Consider the following 18,968-nt stretch of genomic DNA (forward strand, 5'->3'; position numbering starts at 1 on the left):
TAGAATCTCGTCACATGTAAAGGATGATTAAAATATCAAAGAACAGCATGAACTTTTCTCAACCCAAAATAACTACAAGCTATCGTTTTGTAGCAGCAGAGTTGAAAAACATACAAAAAAAAAAACCATTAGGAACCATTCGATCTGAATTCAAGAAAATGTAATACTTCTTTTTAAGGCATTTATTTGTAAAATTTAAGAAAACTTTTTGTGGACCCACATGTACCCGGTTTTAAATAATGAGAGAATGAATGATGAGAGGAATGATAGTTGTTGTGTATTCAAAAAGTATCGGCATTAATTTGAATACAGCAGGTGTATTTGAGCAGGAATGAGGGAATACAAGAGCTTTTAGATTCCTAAGACTGAGGGTAGAATTACGTTTCTCTCTGGTGGACAAAATTCATATTACATCTTTTTTTAAATGGGCCAGCAGGTAGAAAACAGTTTTTCACCCTCAGCGCCAGGTCAGGATGTCAACTTGGACTCTAGGAAACTACATTTTTCACTACTATCTCATAGTTTACATACCAAACATATCAATAGAACAACGATCAGTAGATGAATCAATAATGATTAATAGTTGAAGTTGTAAGTGGATTGTCTTCATGACAAATTGCACCTGATTTAATTTAGTGACATTATAAGCATTTTGACAATAAACATCATGAGCTCAACCATGTCCCTGCAAATGCAACACAAGTATTAAAAAAAGAACGAAGACGAAACCGAATCATTTTTACTTTTTTATTGCTTAAACTGCCATCTGGAACAATCTATACCAAAAGGATAAACATCTTTGCACATACAGGAGGTCAAACTGAATACAGGGTAGAATAGAAAAAGAATGGTCCTCTGATCGCCTGCTGCTCTCTCTCGAGCGGCAGGTCTAACAAACTCACTGAAGGTCGGGCTAGCAGGAGTGACCGACTACTACTGTAAGCCCAGGTAAGGTAAGCTAAGGCAAACCGGGACGATTGCAGTGTGGCTAAAAACATTTTGGAATAAAACCGGTGATATCGCTATTTACAGGAAAACGATACGTCGACAAAAAGGTGCATGAAACCCTCGCCCCTAACACAGTCACTTCCTGTGGATCAGGATCAACACAAATCCACATGTAACCACATCCACAAGGACAACCCGAGGGCTGAGGGAGGAAACACGTGAAGATGCTCAAATAACTGTAAAGAAAGAAAAAAATGTCCGTGAACGAAAACTCTCATCGCTGATCTGACGACCCTGCAATCGGCACCAAAATCAAATCGTTTTGGACGTACAAACACACATCTCGGTTCCGAGCGAGTACAAGTGCTTTGAATGAGACAAAAACAAAAAAAAAAGCCAATAGAAACAGAGATGTGACTGGTTCTGGGCGGTTTCTGGTAAAAGACAGTGAAGCAGGAATGAAGAGTTGAGCTGAAAATCCAGAAGTCAACATTGTGTGATTTGGTAAAGATCTTTTCAAAACAAAAAAAAAAGAAAGAAAGAAAGAAAAAGACTTAACATTTTATCTAAATAGTCATGAAGCAGTTAAGCTAGGGAGTAACAAACCAAATATTTGACAGAGGTCCTGCGTCTGCAAGCAGCTGCAGGACACTTTTTTTATATAGTTTTTTTCTTTTTAAATTCACGCTTCCATTCATACCGGATCACTGGATGCCTAAAACATCATGCCAAGTAAGCATAGAGAACAGATCACAAGCTACTCTGATGAGAAGACAGCCACCTTTTTCAAATAGGCAATAAGCAATGACACTAGTTTTAAATAAATATCTGCTCACGCTGGCCGTCAGCTCGCCTGTGATGCTTCCATACATAAATACTTCGGATGTCCTGAAAATCCACAAACCACCTGGTTTGCTTAAACTTTTTTTTTCTTCCAAGACGTCACTTCAATAAACCTGTATTTACCCTTTTGATCTATTGTTAAAAAGTTTGAAACCCATGACGTTTTACACAATACAATTACATACTGTTTTGTCAAGAAGAAGCATTTATTTACTTTGTGGCACTGGACACCTAAAATAGAATTTATGGAAAAATAAGTGTTTACAAAAGACAGTTAAACATATTTTTTTAAGATCACCATCACTCCAAACCATAAGTTTATCATTTCGTCAATGATAGTAATAGAACAATGATCGATTTTTCTATACTATGATAATATTTTTGATTACAAACCATAGCAGAAGAGTGACCAAGTTATTTGGTATATACTAAAAAAATGAATACTGAAATACACTTAATACTCTTGTTTTTTTTTCCTCTCTTTTTTACTTTTTTTCCCCTCAGAGTAGTCAAGGCAGTTCTTGTATGGTCATTCTACCGATTAAGAGGATGATAAGGGTAATAATAACTACTTCCTGTTTTGGGGGCTTCAAACAGCCAGGGGAACAGAACACGCACTGCATTTCCACAGCTATGCATCTTTGCGTTTTTAAAAATAACCAACATTTGGCACTAGCCTGGTAGCTGCACAATTAAATAAGAACCTTTAAGTTGCACAAGCTCACCCAAACTAAGCAAAAAATCACCAATCTCATCATACCAATCACAACGGCAACCGCAAAATAAGAAACGGAGCTTCAGGTCGCAGCTGAAACCTAAAAACTAAACTCGAAGCAGTCAAATACTTCCTGCCTCCTACAGTTTCTAGGTTCTGCTCTACACTGTTCATCTGACTGATGTCCAAAAAAGAAAAACTCGGGGGAAGAATCAATCCTCTTCACTTCAACCTACAACATAATTCTGTAACAAAGCGCCATGTAAAGTTTGATTGTCCTGTCTCATCAGCGTGAGACCCAAGTGTCTTTCAGATCTCCTAACAATCCTGTTATGTGTTTAATTCGAAAAATAAAACCATAACCAGCAAATACATTTATAACATAATTAACGTGATGTAACTGTGCCTACAAGGTAGCGTACAGCAGCTGGTACAAGCGCTGGTGAATGGCTAAAAAGTCACCTCTGCCTGACGGGTGGTAACAACAAAATCATCCGTGAGGAAAACAAAGAGGGAGGAGGAGAAAAAGTGAACAGAAAGAAGAAGAAGAAGAAGAAAAGTGACAAAAAAGCAAATTGCATTGGTGGACCCTGGGTCTAAAAGGAGAGTGGAAGAGGAGAGGGAGGTAGGGTGGGAGCAGGAGAGGGAGGTAGGGAGGAGGAGGAGGAGGAGAGACACGCCCCCTTCAGACAGACAGCGAGACGAAGCTGTTGTACTGCTGGATGTTACGTTTGAGGATGTCGGAGCAGGGACCCAGGACGCGCTCGAAGCGAGGCCGGTCGAGCTTGACACACTTCAGGGGGCCGCGGGCGACCACGGTGGCAGCACGGGGACGGTTCATCAACAGAGCGATCTCACCTGGGGAGCACACACAAACACGGACACTTTAAACTCTAGCTCTGATTTAACTATTTGTATTCTTTCACTATATTCTATTTTTTACTCTTTTCTCATCTTTATCGTTCTTATTTTTAAATTTGCGCTCTAATGTTGCGTGAACTTCAAACCACTTTTCATTATTTACTATTGTTTGCTTTCAATTATTCCTTTTCAACCTGTAAAGCACTTTGTAACCGTATGTTTAAAAGGTGCCTGATAAGACCTTTATTATTCCTTAATCTCTGTAAGAACAAACACCTTATTGTTGATCACGAGAAACAGGACTTTACTCATACTTTCAAACCATTTTCAAACAGATTTTAGAGACTTCTCTGTTTTCATTTTTCCACACAGATGACAAATTGACAGCACAAATCGATTAAAGGAAATAAAAGACTGCTGTGATTCAGTTCAGCTCTTACCAAAGTAGTCAGATGGTCCTAGTCTCCCCACTTCCACAAACTCCTCGTTCTCTGAGCGACGCTGCAACACAGCTGCAGAGCCCTGGAACACAAACAACACACACACACGAATGGATGATTTGAAGGAGCACCAGCTACATTTTCATCTCCATAAAAGCATATTCTCTGAATGACTAAAAATCATCTGACATAAGAACATTGGTTTTGAAATTTCAAAATATAAGTTGCAAGTTCATTAGTCAACCAATCACATGAATTCCTCTCAAGAGTAAGCAACAGGAATTTATGACAAATCCATCATTACATGTAAATCATCGTGAATCAGGCATTAGTTAGAAAATACTAAAGCATGTGTGGTTTTTATTTGTTTGTGCTTTTTTGATAGTGTTGCCAGTTAATTTTAGACCCTGACTTGCCACATTCACACAACATAAAGACAATTGAATAAATCAACACATACAAAACACTGAGCTGAGCAGGTTTTAAAGAGATGCAAATATTACCAGCTATTTATTGTAAGTATCTCATGCTCAGTCACAAGCTGCTTTCAGTTTGGTGGCCCTTTATGCTTGGTTGTATCTTTGATTTGATCAAATTATTGATTATTCAAAACTATAATTAAACAAATGCCCATCATAATTTCAGAGTCAAAGGTCACATCCTCAAACTGTTTTATTGCCTCGCCACCTAACAACAGTCACTTTACTATAATAACGCAGCATTTCACAATAAAAATAATTTCAATTATGAAAATAGTTGCTGACAAATTTTCTGTAGTTTGACGATTCATTTAAATCAACCATTTCAAATGCATGTTGAAGGTGAAGCAACATTTTCCAATCACCACCAGAGGGCGTGTGTGCGTGTATAAAAGTGGATTGAAATAGTTCAACAGAAAACATGAAACAGCTTTAAGTCACGAGTGGATCCATCAATTTCTAAAGTGTTTGATGAAACTGGGCCAACAGCTAAATACAGAACTGATGGAATAAAACCAGCAACAATGACGGACAGCCCATCAACACTAATAAACGTCACGTGACATCTCCTCACACTTCCAGAGGTAGAATCATGGTAACACATGGTATTGTGTGTGGAGAGAGTTGTACCTCTAAGATGATGAAGAACTCGTCTCCAGGTTCTCCCTGCACGACAATCTTCTGTCCGTCCTCGAACTGGACGGGCTCCAAGGCATCAGCGACTGTCAGACGCTCCCACTTGTCAAGGGACTCTGAGGACGGAGAACACAGAAGAAAGTTCTAATCTGAGACGAGGGACAAAAAAGTGTCTTATCTAAAAGTTTTGCTTTTAAGTGAGATATTTTTACATACTCTTTCAGGTTATTTTAATCCCAGACGCAAACACACGTGGCTTCTCTTGTTCTATTTTTACCTTGTGTCTAATTTCAAAATAAAATGGACCCACCTAGAATGGACACTTTCCTGAGGAATTCCTCATACATCTTCCTCTTTCTCAAAGTGCTTCCCTAAAGAGAAATATAGTTGTATTAGTGTAATTGCATTAAAAAGAAAATGAAATAATGATAACCTTGTTGTAGCATCTCAGCATTAGAGTCAATCAAGGTTGGATGATATGATATGTGGATATTAGTTAGTTACAGCAGGAACCAAAACTAATGTACACAGAAAATGAACAATGATCTTCCTTTACGTCAGACCCACGAGAACAATCACATGCGTCCTCACCATGAGTATTCTCCTGTAGCTGTCTCTGTCGATGCCCCACAGCTTGACGTTAGTCTTGGCTCTGACCGTGGCCGCCCTCGGGGTGCCATAGATCAGGGCCAACTCTCCAAAGCTGCCTCCTTCCCCGATGCTGGTCACCCATTCATTGTTCACATAGACCTGTCAGATAAGCAGGGTAGAAAGCAAGGGCCAAAAATCAAATGGCAAAAGGGGAAAACTAAAAACGTCACATTTATTTATGATTTAAACATATTTAGCTTTATCCATGCTCAGAATCAGAAACTCACGTCCATCTCTCCTTGGTCGATGACATAGAAATTGTCACCTTCGTCACCTGTATGTAAACAGTGGTAGTGTTAATATCACAATCACACAACGACACGTCTCATTCTGGAGTAGTGTTTGTTGAATTGAACACTGAAGAGATGTAACTTTACCCTGCAGAATAACTGTTTCCCCAGCGATGTAGGTGACTGGAAACATGGCATCAAATATGTCACTAAAAAAAAAAAAAAAGATTTGTGAGCTGATCAACTTATTTCAGTTACACAAATATCCAAACTTGAAAAACCACAGTTTTCACGTATACCTCCTCTCGTTGTCATCCAGGTGGGAGAAGAGCACATTCTTTTCAATAGCTTTGGCCAAGGCTGCCATCGTCTTGTAGTCTTTAGGAATGACCTGAGAAAACAACACGCATGTTTTCACTCACTTAAGACTTTCAAACTAATCTAAAGGAACTGAACTTTTCAGAACAGTGACGGTATCAGATTGTTGTCGATTTAAGTGTTGCAACCATAGACTGTAGATAAAGATGGATGACACAGAGTCTAAGTATCTCAGATATGAAGCCAGAGTCTGGGCAGTAGTGATTGGGAGATGCAGCCACGGTAGTGAGGTCCGACAAATGCACACTCATCTAGTTTCAGCTGTCAATCATGACATTCACCCTGTTTGAGAGAATTTGAGAAAAATCTAACTAATTGGAAAAATTAACACTTCTAAACTACTGTCTAAAATGACAGGCATATACTGATTTGTTAGTTTGGTCAATGTCTCATCCACTAACATGGGGGAGGCAGGATTTATGACCCAAGCTGCAGCCAGACACCTGGGGTCAAGACACATTTGAAGAGCCATCATGTCGTCCATCTTTATATTCAGTCTATGGTTGCCACACTCTAGTAGACTTCAAAGCGGTTTGCTCATGTGTGTATGTGTGAATCTACCTTTCTGACATATGAGGCTGCATCTTCCTCTGTGTAAACCTCTGCGCTAAAGGCTCCTCTCCGCCGGCGACCTTTTACCACCGGGTTCATAGGTGGAGACACCTCCTCATCGCGTGAGTCTGAACGGGAACTGCCTGCCTTCTGTTGGTTCTGAATCTGCTTGGCCTCCTCCTGAGAGGGAAGGAAGGGATGAAGATGGTGTACAAAAAAAAGAAAAAGAGCGCCATCGGGGCAACAGGGTTACTTAACAGCTTAATTACAACATACAAAACACAATACATGAAAATATAAAGAGAAACTAATAAATACAATGTACATTCAATCCAGTGGTCAAATGAAATAACTGAGAAAAACTACCATGTAATAACGCAGTGTCTTACATATACTACAGTATATGCATATGTGTTCATAATCATATATGTATTTATATGCATGTGCTGTTGTACACTTCAAGAGGATATCGAGGTCACCCTAAGGTGAGTATCTTTAAAAAATCTGATGGATAAAAAAAGTAATAAATGTTATTCCACCACGATAAACTTATTTTCAATCAATTACTACTTTGAATACAAAAGGTTTTGATTCATACATAGTTTCAGAAGCCAATAAGTGATTCATATTAATAACAATTTGTGAAATGTCAATTGTTGTATGTGGACTTGTCTGCTTTCATTTAATTTAAGGAGTTATTTAATCAAGTATTAGTAACTTTGCCCAACAAGATTTTTACTGATAAAGTAAATGTATCTGGTTTTGAACATGTCTTCTGACACCCTGATACAAGAGTGTTAATATTCAAACCTTGTATTTGTATTTTAGAGAAATCATGAAACATAATATTAGGTTCACTTTGTGTAACAAAGTGGAAATAAAAAATAAATCAGAACATAATTAATATATTTGTTCAGAAATGTTTGACATTAAAGTGGTATTATCATGATTTGAATATATTAATATAACCTACTTAATTCTCACTTAATTTTTGCTATGTGACTCTTGGACAAACTGACACTCAATCACAACATTTTTTAAAAAGCTACAGAAGCTCAAATACAAAAACCTGATCGGCAAAAGTGTTGATGACATCATATAATAACAAAGTGCTTGAACCTGATAGCCTGAGAATTCTCTCCGTCTGTGACATCTTCTGAGTTGAAAGGACAAAATTATTAAATTGAGTTGTTTTTTGTTTTACTTAAAAATAGTAATAAATATAATCTGACCAAATGTAAATAAATATAAATTAGGATTATGAAAATATTAGCAGCCCTAGGAGACAGATAGTAACTGTGTGGCGTAACATGAGTATCTGATGCTCAGCTTTCACTGTATAATGATTTTTCTTTCTGTCCACTGACGAGTAAGGACAACCAAACAAAATCCAATAACACACACACACACACACAAACCTTCTCCAGCCTCTCGAAGTACTCCCTGAGGAAGGCCATGGGCCTGTCTGGCCTGGAGGTGCACAGCTGGACAATGCAGTCCTTCAGCAGCTGTTGAATGTTGTGTTTCTGCACGTACTGCTCACACTCCCTCAGGCTCCGCTCCTCCTCACTGTTCGTACTTCCAGATGCCATGACGACAACGGCGACGCTGCTGTGTGACCTCTAACCTTTGTACTGGAGAGAGTGGACAGCAACGGGAAAAAGGGCTTGATTTTAGATCATCACTGAACAGCACGGACTAGCTGGGCTACTAGAGAGCGACACTGAATTTTAGTGCCTGTGTGTCATGGTGAGATGCGGACAGACAGGAAAACAGGGGAATGTGAGAAAAATAGAACCAGAGTGAGAAGGCACAGAGAGATGGGGGGGGGGGGGGGGTGTTGTGGCTCAAAGGAGCCTGAGCGCCTGTACACGTTGGGAGTAAAAACTGGTCATATGATGCGATCACACGTATCTGTTTGAGACAACAAATTAAAACTGGCGCAAGCACACACACAAAGACTCACACATTTGTGTTGGCTTTATTTATTCAAAACAATTAAGAGTTCTCTACCACCCTGAATGAAGCCCTCTGTCACAGAGACAGAAACTAGCTAGAGCTGTAACTGTATCACAGCCGAGGCCTAATTTTAGGCTGAAGGCCAGTGAATCAATCCAGTGTGAAACAGACCAAAGCATAAAAGCAAGTGCATTTGCGCGAGGTTTCAACATTTCGAGACACAACACTGTTGCTGAGCAAAACAGCCCGACAGATCCCAGATCATCTGATCGGCCTCAGTGATATCAGCCTGTTCACAGAGTGCTCTGAGGAAAAGGCCTGTGCTGTAACCAACAACAAGTGCGTTTAATGTGAGAAACTGTAAATGAGTAAATGTGATTATGCCTACAGACTAGTGCTGTGGAGCAAACCCGTCTCTGCAAGTGTATATTGCGTGTGCATTAGTATAATAGGATTGGGATAATTTCTAATCTGACAAGGTCTAAGGGAGATTACCAGACATGTTATCAAAGATGAGGCTGGCACAGGCATTGGGTCACTAACTACACTTGTGGAGGAAACTTGGCAGGCGTGCTCTGATCTAAACCTGTACAACAGAAATAAACGCTACTGTATTCAGACCATGTGGTAGAAACGAACGTGTCTCAGTTGTTTAATGTAAATACCCACACCAGACAGCTAGCGTGTGGATCGTTTGGTTCCCGAGCTGCAGCATCCTCCCTGCTGACACCGAGAACAGGGCTGTCAATTCGATCAGATACAACACGGCGATGCACGAATGACCTTGCTGAACGAGTGACAACAGAGAACACAGCAGGATGGAGGATGTGCGGAAACGAAGGGGGTTCGAACCGAGTGAATGTCACCGCCTGTAGAGACGGTGTGAAGCAGATGCCCTGTGTGAACCATCGTCTAGGTCAGGAAGGCTTCATGAGGAGGCTGACGGCTGCAGCCAAGTGACTCCCAGCGACGGAGATACCACCGTTTAAAAACCAGTGGACAGCACAAAGGCGACAGCAGTGATTGTGGTGCACTTTAGCCTGAGTGTTGTCGACGCGCGGAACGTTACAGAGCCCGTCCAGCTTGATACCTAGCTTGCTAGCTCCGTGCAAAGGCAAAGCTCTCCTCTAGTGACGCCATCTTGAGCTCTATCATAAACAAACGAGCAACGGAGGAAGCGGGTTTCAGCCCGTTCAGAGGTCACACGCCCCGCGGAACAGGCAGCGAGGCGGATACTCACGGGAAAGTGTACGATTTCCTGCCGAGTCCTTCGCTGGAGACTCGGGATGGACGATGTTTTTCAGCAGCGAACCGTTACCAGATCCTCCTCGCTTCGATTTTTTTTCTTCCCCGAGCCCTGGACCGCTGCCCCACCGGATACGGCCAGCAGCCAATCAGCGGCCGCCACTGACGTCAATTCTCCTCGTTCTGACATGTGAGCCCGTAACCCCTGGCAACCTTAAAGGGGACGCGCAGAAATCGTGACGTCAATGAAATCGCTCGGCAATAAAAAAAAAGAAAAAGAAATCGATTAATAACCTGATTCAATTTAAGCTTGATTATAGGAAACTCTCGTCGCCGTTTTTTATTTAGAGATTAGTGGTGATCCCTGAAGTATTATCGTTGCATTTATAAACATTATGGCACTCTTTAAAGGGATTGTTCACGCAAAAATGAAATTTCACTCATTATCTATTCACCACTATGCCGATGGAGGGGGTGGGGGAAGTGGTTGAGTCCACAGAACACTTCCAGGGGTAAACACTGTTGCAGCCTAACCCAATACATTTGAAGTAACTGGTGATCAATTCTTCAACGTAAAATAACAACAACAAATTTTTTTTAAATCCTTCCATATAACTCCTGTGGTGTCATCCAAATGTCAGTAATCCCCGATATTCAAATTTGTCTCAAAATGACACCCTCATGACGCTGTCATGCCCAAACCTGATAGACAACTTGTGGTGGCCTTCAGTTGTGCTAAAAACTCAAAAGGTGTTTAGTTACTACTGTAAAAAAAACTAAAACATGGTGGCCTCCGTGGAGAGGACCACCTCTCGATGTACATATAAGGTATTTAAATATAAAGGGCCCTTTCTAGGGTAAAGACAATTCATACAATTTTGACAAAACACACTAGTGAAAACATCAGTAGGATTATTGCATATAAAAATGTTGCCAACAGATGATGTACTTGTAGTTTAGATGATGGATGGGTAAGAATGTAGGTATGTGTTAAAGAATATAGTCTCTGCTTGAAGTAGTAATACCACAGAAAATCTACAGGAAGGATAGACTAAATTTAGAATGTTACTCACATAAAAGTACATATATATTATAAAGAAATTGTCCTTAAAATATAGATATAAAATATAAATCAAAATACTTATCTTGGATAAATATGGCACCTGAGAGTGTGGTGTCATTATAGCTTATTTGGATGTAGCTACCTTAATTTGATAAAAGTATGTTTTTTTTACACCTGCAAAGTAATTCAAGTATCAGAAAAACCTAGATGGGTAAAAAGTACAGGATTTTCCACTAAACTATTGTCTACAAGTATAAAGTAGCATAAGATTGAGTCCAAAAACCAACATGTAAATTATTAATACAAATTAAAAACACCTTAATCAGCCAAATGATATTTTATTAACAGCAAAAAGCTTTGTCCCACAGTGTGGATGGCTGATGTCTCGCGGCAGCTTGCTGCTCGTCTCTCATCCAATCAAATCATCAAAACAATTCCTCGTGACGAGACTGAAAGTGGAATTGGCCAATCAACAGGTTCTTACCTCAAACTGGGCGGCTCCTATTTTAGTGACAGTATCGCTGTCAAATCAATCCGAGGCCTTAAGAAGTTCCACCAATAGGAATCCCGGAGAGGACGGGTCGCCGTGCAGCTGCCAGCCAATCCCTACGCGGCTCGGAGTGACGCAACCTCCCATCAGCTGTTTTTGTTTTGCAGTGAGAATATTGAAAGTTAATAACACAATAATAACACCGCGCGCTGAGCGGAGGAGGCAGCTCGGTGAGGAGGGGTTGTGTTCGGGTCTTTTGTTGGGCTCTGTGTGTGTGTGTTTGTGTGTTTGTGTGTGAGATGTGTACCACCTGAACCGGACATTCCTCTCCCCGGAGAAGAGTGTGAGCGTGGCGCTTGGAGAACCAGAGGAAGGGGGGGGGAACCGGGGATCGACCCGAGCCCAAAGGCCTCCGACCTCGGCCGGCGAGACGGGCAGCGAGCTCGGCGGCTCTTATGGAGACCGAGGACCGGATGGAGACTCCGGACCGGCTGGAGACCCGGGACCGGATGGAGACCCAGGACCTGCCGGAGGGCCCCGCGGCGGACCGAGGCTTCATCTGCGCCTCCTTCAACCAGGACACCACGTAAGCGACCCGGCGGCGCGGGCCCGGCGTGAACTCGATCTGCCTCCGTGCACCTGACTGTTGCATAATTGTTTTCAGTCGTATGTACACACTGCGGGTTGTTTTTTAAAACAGTGTGAATGTGTGTGTGTGCGTCAAAACGAACTACGAGCTTGTGTATGCTTTGATGAAACTTCAGCTGAAAGTGAGGTAGGCCACTGATCTAATCTTCTGGGCCTGTTGCACATTAAACCACAGTTAGTCACCAAATGCAACTGATGTAACTCCAACGTGATGCATGGCAACAAGTAACGTACAGTTAATAATTAACATGCAACAGTAGCAGTACATTTGTTTTGTCAATTATTACTGGAAACAGCTTTCCTGGGTCATTTTGGACCCCCCACTCACTTTAACCAATCATATCTGTCCGGTAGGTGTCCATTGTCCCATGTTAAGGCCTTATTAGGGGGTAAAATAGAAATAACAGACACACCCAGCGCGGTGTTTTTTCAGATACAGGTGTGTACATAAACATCCACCCAGGAACTGCTTGTAAAACTAAGCAGGTGGTCAAACACTCAGCCCAGCCTTCTTATCCCTTTGTCTTTGTGTCCCTTTTTGTCTTCAGCCATGCTAAGATAAGGGGACAAATCTCTGAGGCACTTTATAGGGTTTTAATGGCAGATGCATAACGGCTAAGTTGTCTAAACAAGATAAGAACAACAGGGGAGAAAAAACACCTCCTAAGGTGAAGTACAGCTCAGGTCAGACCCGGTCACTGCCTTCTCTCAGTTATGGCCGTTTGCTACAATTACAACATCAGTTTTACTGTAAACAAGTCACCTCAGCTCATGAGAGCACATGCCACAAGTATGTGATGATCTAACTCATCCAACACCAACGGAATAACTCTCCAATGGAAGCTAACAGTCCTGAGGCCAGTGGCTTATAACGTCCTTTATATAGATTTCACCCCCTGCTGTGAGCAATATTATTCTACACTGATTGTATGTGCGTGCATGGAAAGTCATCTTCATTTCAGGTTCAAGCCAAATACATTTATCTGTTTTGGTGCAAACAAAAGTTTCATGGAATTTCAGCTCAAATACAGTATCAATTAGTCAGTCAGTCAATCACAGTATTGTTAATCTATTTGTTTTACCATATCTGTGGAGGATGTGGTTAATAACATGTTCTGTGTTGTTTGTTTGTGTGTTTTTTTTGTAGTTCTCTGTCAGTGGGCACCAAGACGGGCTACCACCTCTTCTCAGTCACTGCTGTGGACAAACTAGATTGCATCCATGAGGGAGGTAGGAAGAAATCTGCTCTTTAGTTTCTTTTCTCAGGAGCATCGAGTGCACGTGTGACACCTCCCACATCCACAGTACAGAATGTACATGTTTGTGGGTGTTTATGAAATCTCATGTCATGCATGTGCACCAGCATCCCCTCCGCCAGAAGACGTGCCGTAACGTCAAGGTGACACACGTAAAGAAGTGCAGTTCACCTTGGTCATACAACAGCTCAGACCACGACATGTTCTGCATACAGGGGTCAACATGGAGGAACGCTCAGTTTTCTAATCCTCAGAAGCTGCAATGAGAGTCTTTGTCTGTTAAGCTGTTAAAGTGTCGTACAACAAATCAGAGTCAAACAGCAGAAGGGGATGCAGCGTTCTCTTTTCTGTTATTGGTAATATAAGCTTACATTTAATCAATCAACCAAATTTTATTGGTATAGTCCGTATTCGCAAATCCCAAGGGTTAAGCCCTTAACTGCCCTGTACAAGGGGCAGTGGACATCCTCTGTCCATAACCCTTGACTACAGTGAGGAAAAACTACTCCCCCAAAATTTGTAAAAACCTCAGAGTCACCAGTGAGGGGTACCTTCCCCCAGGATGGACAGAAGTGTCATAGATGTCAGTACATTTAAGTTTCCATAGCTTTTCTAAGTCAAAGTACCCAGCTGTCCTCTCATCTCTCTCCCCAGTCGAATGTTCGGACGTGTTTATAGTGGAGCGGCTGTTTTCCAGCAGTCTGGTGGTGGTGGTCAGCCTGTCCTTGCCGCGGCGAATGAACGTCTACCACTTCAAGAAGGGTACAGAGATATGCAACTACAGCTACTCCAACGACATCCTGTCCGTCAGGCTCAACAGACAGGTGAGACGCAGGAAATAGACCCGTCCGCAAACCTGTAATCTCGCTGGTTCTGTACTTATCTCTGTGTCACGGTCCCCACAGCGGCTGGTGGTGTGCCTGGAGGAATCCATCTTCATCCACAATATCAAAGACATGAAACTACTCAAGACCCTGCTCAACACGCCCACCAACCCCTCAGGTACGCTCAAGCTGTTCTACACACGTAGATGCAGATTATATGAAGTCACATCTACAGGAAATGGTTATGGTAAACCCTGTGACAGTAGCAAAAGCAAAGAGTCATAAAGTAGTAATGTTAGTTGTGGATCAAATCTATCTATGTGTGCTAACGTTAGCCACCAGAAGCTACTGCTCAAACCACATCTACTAGGTTGTAGCAGCAAAACCACTAAGTGAGCGTGAGTGTATTTTATTAGGACTACATACAGTTCTCATTTGGAAGATGAAGCTGCTATTGCTATAAAGCTACTCAGGGGGGTGCAAAGTCTTATAAGATAAATACTCATCATTTTAAAATAGTCAAACTAGGTATCTGGCAAATATTTACTTTATACTGAATGTCTAATTTGTTAAAAAACTATTCAAACTGCTTAAATTCCATTTTTTAACAGCACCCAAAATATGTCAGGTGGCTCAACCAAATATTTGTAAAGATATATATAGAAATATATTTTAAGTGAATCTTGGCCAGTATCCCTCGACCCATTAGTATTTTGTGGATATGTTTGGTATTTTTAATAATTCTGTATCTCAAGCATCAAATTTAGATTTAAACATGGAAAAATACACAAATACAAAAATCCAACCATTCAGTACAATAACTATTTGCATTTAATTTTAAATAATTTGTTCACTTTAATGATTTGTTAGACAAGTAATGGGCCCAGATAGATAACAGATGAACCAGCCTACAAAAGGAGTCTTGAAGAAAGAGAAAAAAACCATGAAACCTCCTCTGCACTCTCTCGTAGGTCTCTGCGCTCTTTCCGTCAACCACAGTAACTCCTACCTGGCGTACCCTGGCAGTGCCACCAATGGGGAGATCACGATCTATGATGCCAACAACCTGGTAAGGCTACAATGAATTTTCTAACACAACCACATAATGGAGAGAAACACTACTGTTGTCAAAATCCCAGTGTTGATGTCACTCGTTTGCCTCTGTTAGAGCACTGTGACGCTGATTCAGGCCCACGACAGTCCATTGGCCGCCCTCACCTTCAACCCCTCTGGCACCAAACTGGCCAGCGCCTCAGAGAAGGTGAGGACTTGACCCCTCTTTTATCCCGTTTTTCATTTTTGTTATCCCCCTGTCTAACCATCCATCGTCTGCAACATAGGGTACTGTTATTAGAGTCTTTGGCATTCCTGAAGGACAGAGACTGTATGAATTCCGGCGAGGGATGAAGAGGTAAGTGCTTCACAGTTAAATCCGAAACAAGCAAACTGTGCATAGACAGGGATCAAGATGATACACGATGTATGACACGGGTTAAAAAAAAGTTCCAGTCACAAGAAGGCTAACAGGCCATATGCTCAATATGAAGGGTTTATATGAGTAAGACACTTAACTCCTGCTGCTCAGTAGCTTGAGAGGCTGTTTTCACTCAACTTCTTAGCACATGATCAGATCTTTGCATTTATGGGTTTCAGTCACTGATGCTGTCCCTGTTTGTTTCCTGTGTGTGTGTGTGTGTGTCAGGTATGTCAGTATCAGTTCCTTGTCCTTCAGTGCCGATGCCCAGTTCTTGTGCGCCTCCAGCAACACTGAGACGGTCCATATCTTTAAACTGGAGCAGCACAGCCCGAGGTAAATGCTCCCAACTCTTTGACCTGATTAGACCTTATATTAACATCCGTCCAGAGAGAGCCGCAGTTAAAACCGCGTAGTTAAAACGGTTTCTGTAAGCTTCTGAATAGTAACCGCCGATATAAAATCAACACTGATCACCACATAGTGATTGATACATTTCTTGAATTGGTCAAATCTTTCTTTATGGCAGTGCATTCTAATGAATTCAGTACCACTCATTCTCTATGTCTTTAACCCACGCGGACACACAGTAAAATCAGATCTCTCACCCAGATGTTAATACCAGGTCTGAACAGACCCTTTTTCTATTTGACAAATTAAATCAGTGTTTTGTTTTCTGTAGATCCAAACATGAATTTACTGACTAGCCAGCTTCAGAGTGCTGATGATGCTGGTGTGGTTTTGCTGGTGCTTTCATCCATGTCATAATAAACCTTGGTATTTGCTGTCAAGTGGGATTTTCTTTATCTGTGATCAAATTCCCCCCTTCCTTGAAAATTACATAACATTCCTTTTGCATGTGCTTTTTTTCCCAAAACAACTTGCGATGACACGATTCCTTGTATCAGAACCCTCTTGTGTCCTTTTCTGACCCTTGCATGGTTCATTGAAGGAAAATTGAATGACCAGCACCATCTGCTGTATCTCTGATGTAAAGCATTGTAACATGTTTTCAACTAAAAGTGCCTTAATATGTGAAACTCATAGAAAAAAAGCTCCTGTAGTGATTTATTGATCTTGAAATGCTATTTTCTTTACATCTTTAATCATGACCCTTCTGTTTTCCTTCCAGTCAAGATGAGGAGTCTCCTACATGGTCAGCGTATGTGGGAAAAATGTTCACGGCAGCCAGCACCTATTTGCCCGCTCAGGTGTCCGACATGATGCATCAGGACAGAGCCTTTGCGACTGTGCGACTCAACATGTTCGGCCTAAAGAACATCTGCGCCCTGGCCACGTAAGAGAAGGGAGAAGAGAGGGGCGTTTGTTGACAAGTGTATGAACGTAAAGGGTCATTGACATCTCGTGTGTGTTTTGTTCGTCAGGATTCAGAAGCTCCCTCGCCTGCTGGTGGCGTCCTCGGACGGATTTCTCTACATCTATAATGTGGATCCACAGGACGGAGGCGAGTGTGTCCTTGTCCAAAGACACAGGTGTGTGTGTGCTCTAATGGGCTCTAACATGCACAAGTATAAATGTAATGTTAAAATTATTCAAGTTAGGAGTTCCTCATTACTCTAAAGCTGCTTTCAAACATACATTGAAGTGTGGACATTTTCCTGGAATTTTCCAGAGGCGCCGTATGTGAGCACGCAAGTGTCTGAGCCAGTTACAAACATTTCAGGGTTCGTAAAAAATGTCAGCAAAATGTCCGAGTGCGCACATGAGAGAATACAGCTTCAAAATGTCCAGAAAATGTATGGCGAGCAAGCTGCCGGGAAACTGGATCTATACAAATATCTCCAGGAGGATGAAGAGTTTTCATATGTAGAAGATGCAGAGGAAGATGAAAGCTCATGTAATTTACTGGAAATTCGCTAATTACTTATTTTGAGCCAACAACATTTAAATAGGACAAATCCACTGTGTATATGTGTGAACCCTTGGTTCAGTGTAAGTCCCTGATTTCCAGTTTCCACCTCTACAATCTTTACTTGTGTTTATGTAATATCATCACTGTGTGGGTCGTTGTGATGTTGTCGTGTCTCAGTCCGCTCTGTTCCCGCAGGCTGTTTGACTCCGGCGAGGAGCAGGTGGAACAGAGCGAAGAGGACAAAACGGAGGATGTCCCTCCCCAACCAGCCAGCCAATCATACGCTGCCACTGTGGCACTCCCTTCAACCCCACCCTCCGCCACCACTCTCATGGGTAGGTTACCACCAGGCATACAACACTGGCCTCCTGAACTGGATACATAACAATTACTCAGAAATATCAGAACTACTAAAAGTAAAATCCTAAACAAAAGAGCTGAAAGTTATACTACAAATATTTTCAGAATATTTATGTGTTTTGGTTTAATTTGACCTTTAAATGGCCCATACCGGCTGCTGGGATGTGGAGCCTACTGGGATTTAAAATAATATAAAAGGCTGTAAGATATGAAAAGTAAAATCAGATTTGTCTATTTAATTATGTTCAAGTGTGAAGCAGAGAAAAGACAGGAAACCCCTATGATTGACATTTAGAGTCTGATTGACCTCATTTTAATAAGATATAAAATTAAGTTTTCTTAGGTTTTGTGAATCCACAGCTGAAACCTGTAATGGTACAAAAACCTCCTCTGCCTCCTGTCCTCTCCTCCTCAGGTTACTCTGAAGATGGTGGAGCCCAGAAAGGCGACGTCATCCCGGAGCATGAATTCGCCGAGAGCCCTGTCTGTCTGGATGATGAGAATGAGTTTCCCCCAGTCGGCAACCAGAGTAACTGACCCCGTCCCCCCCCCCCCCCCCACGAACCCTCCCATCCCTGCGAACAGTCCAACTCAACTTGCTTGGTGCATGGATGGAGGCTGGAAAACTTCAGACATATTCCTGACGTGTTGAGACATTGTTGCACCCCCTCTTCCTTTCCCCTTCCCACATGTACCTCTGCTGGCCTTGGGTCAAATCTGCATCCCTCTCGCTTTTATAAGGAATATTTAAAAAAAAAAGTCAGAACATTTCAAGGTTTTTGCTGAAACAGATTAAAAGCCGGTCTGAAAAGTGCCCAGTGTTAGCTCCCGTATTCCGCCATTAAAAAAAACGCTCTCTCATCCCTCATTCCCTCTTTAAATAAGGACCTGACATCATAATATCATGGTAGCAACCAGCTGAGCATGTGATTGGTCCAGCAGAATATAATACCCGGGCCACACTCACATCTTTTGAGAGATACTAAAGTCACTTTAGAAGCTTCTTACAAGTGCTATAGACAATAATCAAAAAAAAAAAAAAG

At 41.7% G+C, this 18,968-nt stretch overlaps 2 protein-coding genes across 2 annotated transcripts; one reads left to right on the plus strand and one right to left on the minus strand.

Annotated features, from left to right (window-relative positions):
- Positions 1–733: 733 nt before the first annotated feature.
- prkar1ab (protein kinase, cAMP-dependent, regulatory, type I, alpha (tissue specific extinguisher 1) b) lies at positions 734–10,087 on the minus strand. The gene is made up of 11 exons (XM_061095562.1): positions 9,933–10,087; positions 8,152–8,367; positions 6,743–6,913; positions 6,103–6,194; positions 5,951–6,012; positions 5,801–5,847; positions 5,514–5,672; positions 5,233–5,293; positions 4,917–5,038; positions 3,808–3,889; positions 734–3,364 (listed from the first exon to the last, which is right to left on the minus strand). Exons 2-11 carry the CDS (start codon positions 8,323–8,325, stop codon positions 3,192–3,194), a joined length of 1,143 nt encoding a protein of 380 aa, XP_060951545.1. The 5' UTR covers positions 8,326–8,367; positions 9,933–10,087; the 3' UTR covers positions 734–3,191.
- Positions 10,088–11,626: 1,539 nt separating this feature from the next.
- On the plus strand, positions 11,627–18,466 carry LOC133028370 (WD repeat domain phosphoinositide-interacting protein 1-like). The gene is made up of 12 exons (XM_061095567.1): positions 11,627–12,076; positions 13,286–13,368; positions 14,049–14,218; positions 14,300–14,396; positions 15,190–15,287; positions 15,387–15,479; positions 15,559–15,629; positions 15,921–16,028; positions 16,825–16,989; positions 17,078–17,185; positions 17,761–17,900; positions 18,341–18,466. Exons 1-12 carry the CDS (start codon positions 11,946–11,948, stop codon positions 18,460–18,462), a joined length of 1,386 nt encoding a protein of 461 aa, XP_060951550.1. The 5' UTR covers positions 11,627–11,945; the 3' UTR covers positions 18,463–18,466.
- The last annotated feature ends 502 nt before the right edge of the window (positions 18,467–18,968 follow it).

The sequence above is a fragment of the Limanda limanda genome, chromosome 21 (genome assembly GCF_963576545.1).
Source record: "Limanda limanda chromosome 21, fLimLim1.1, whole genome shotgun sequence".
In the NCBI taxonomy this organism is placed as follows: Eukaryota; Metazoa; Chordata; class Actinopteri; order Pleuronectiformes; family Pleuronectidae; genus Limanda; species Limanda limanda.

Coding starts and splice junctions, on each gene's coding strand:
- prkar1ab (XM_061095562.1), bottom strand. CDS start 8,325: ATGGCATCTGGAAGTACGAACAGTGAGGAGGAGCGGAGCCTGAGGGAG. Junction 6,195..6,742: donor CAGCCTCATATGTCAGAAAG/GTAGATTCACAC, acceptor TTGTTTTCTCAG/GTCATTCCTAAAGACTACAA. Junction 3,890..4,916: donor AGTTCTTCATCATCTTAGAG/GTACAACTCTCT, acceptor TTTGTGTTCCAG/GGCTCTGCAGCTGTGTTGCA.
- LOC133028370 (XM_061095567.1), top strand. CDS start 11,946: ATGGAGACCGAGGACCGGATGGAGACTCCGGACCGGCTGGAGACCCGG. Junction 15,480..15,558: donor TGGCCAGCGCCTCAGAGAAG/GTGAGGACTTGA, acceptor TCTGCAACATAG/GGTACTGTTATTAGAGTCTT. Junction 16,029..16,824: donor CTGGAGCAGCACAGCCCGAG/GTAAATGCTCCC, acceptor TTTTCCTTCCAG/TCAAGATGAGGAGTCTCCTA.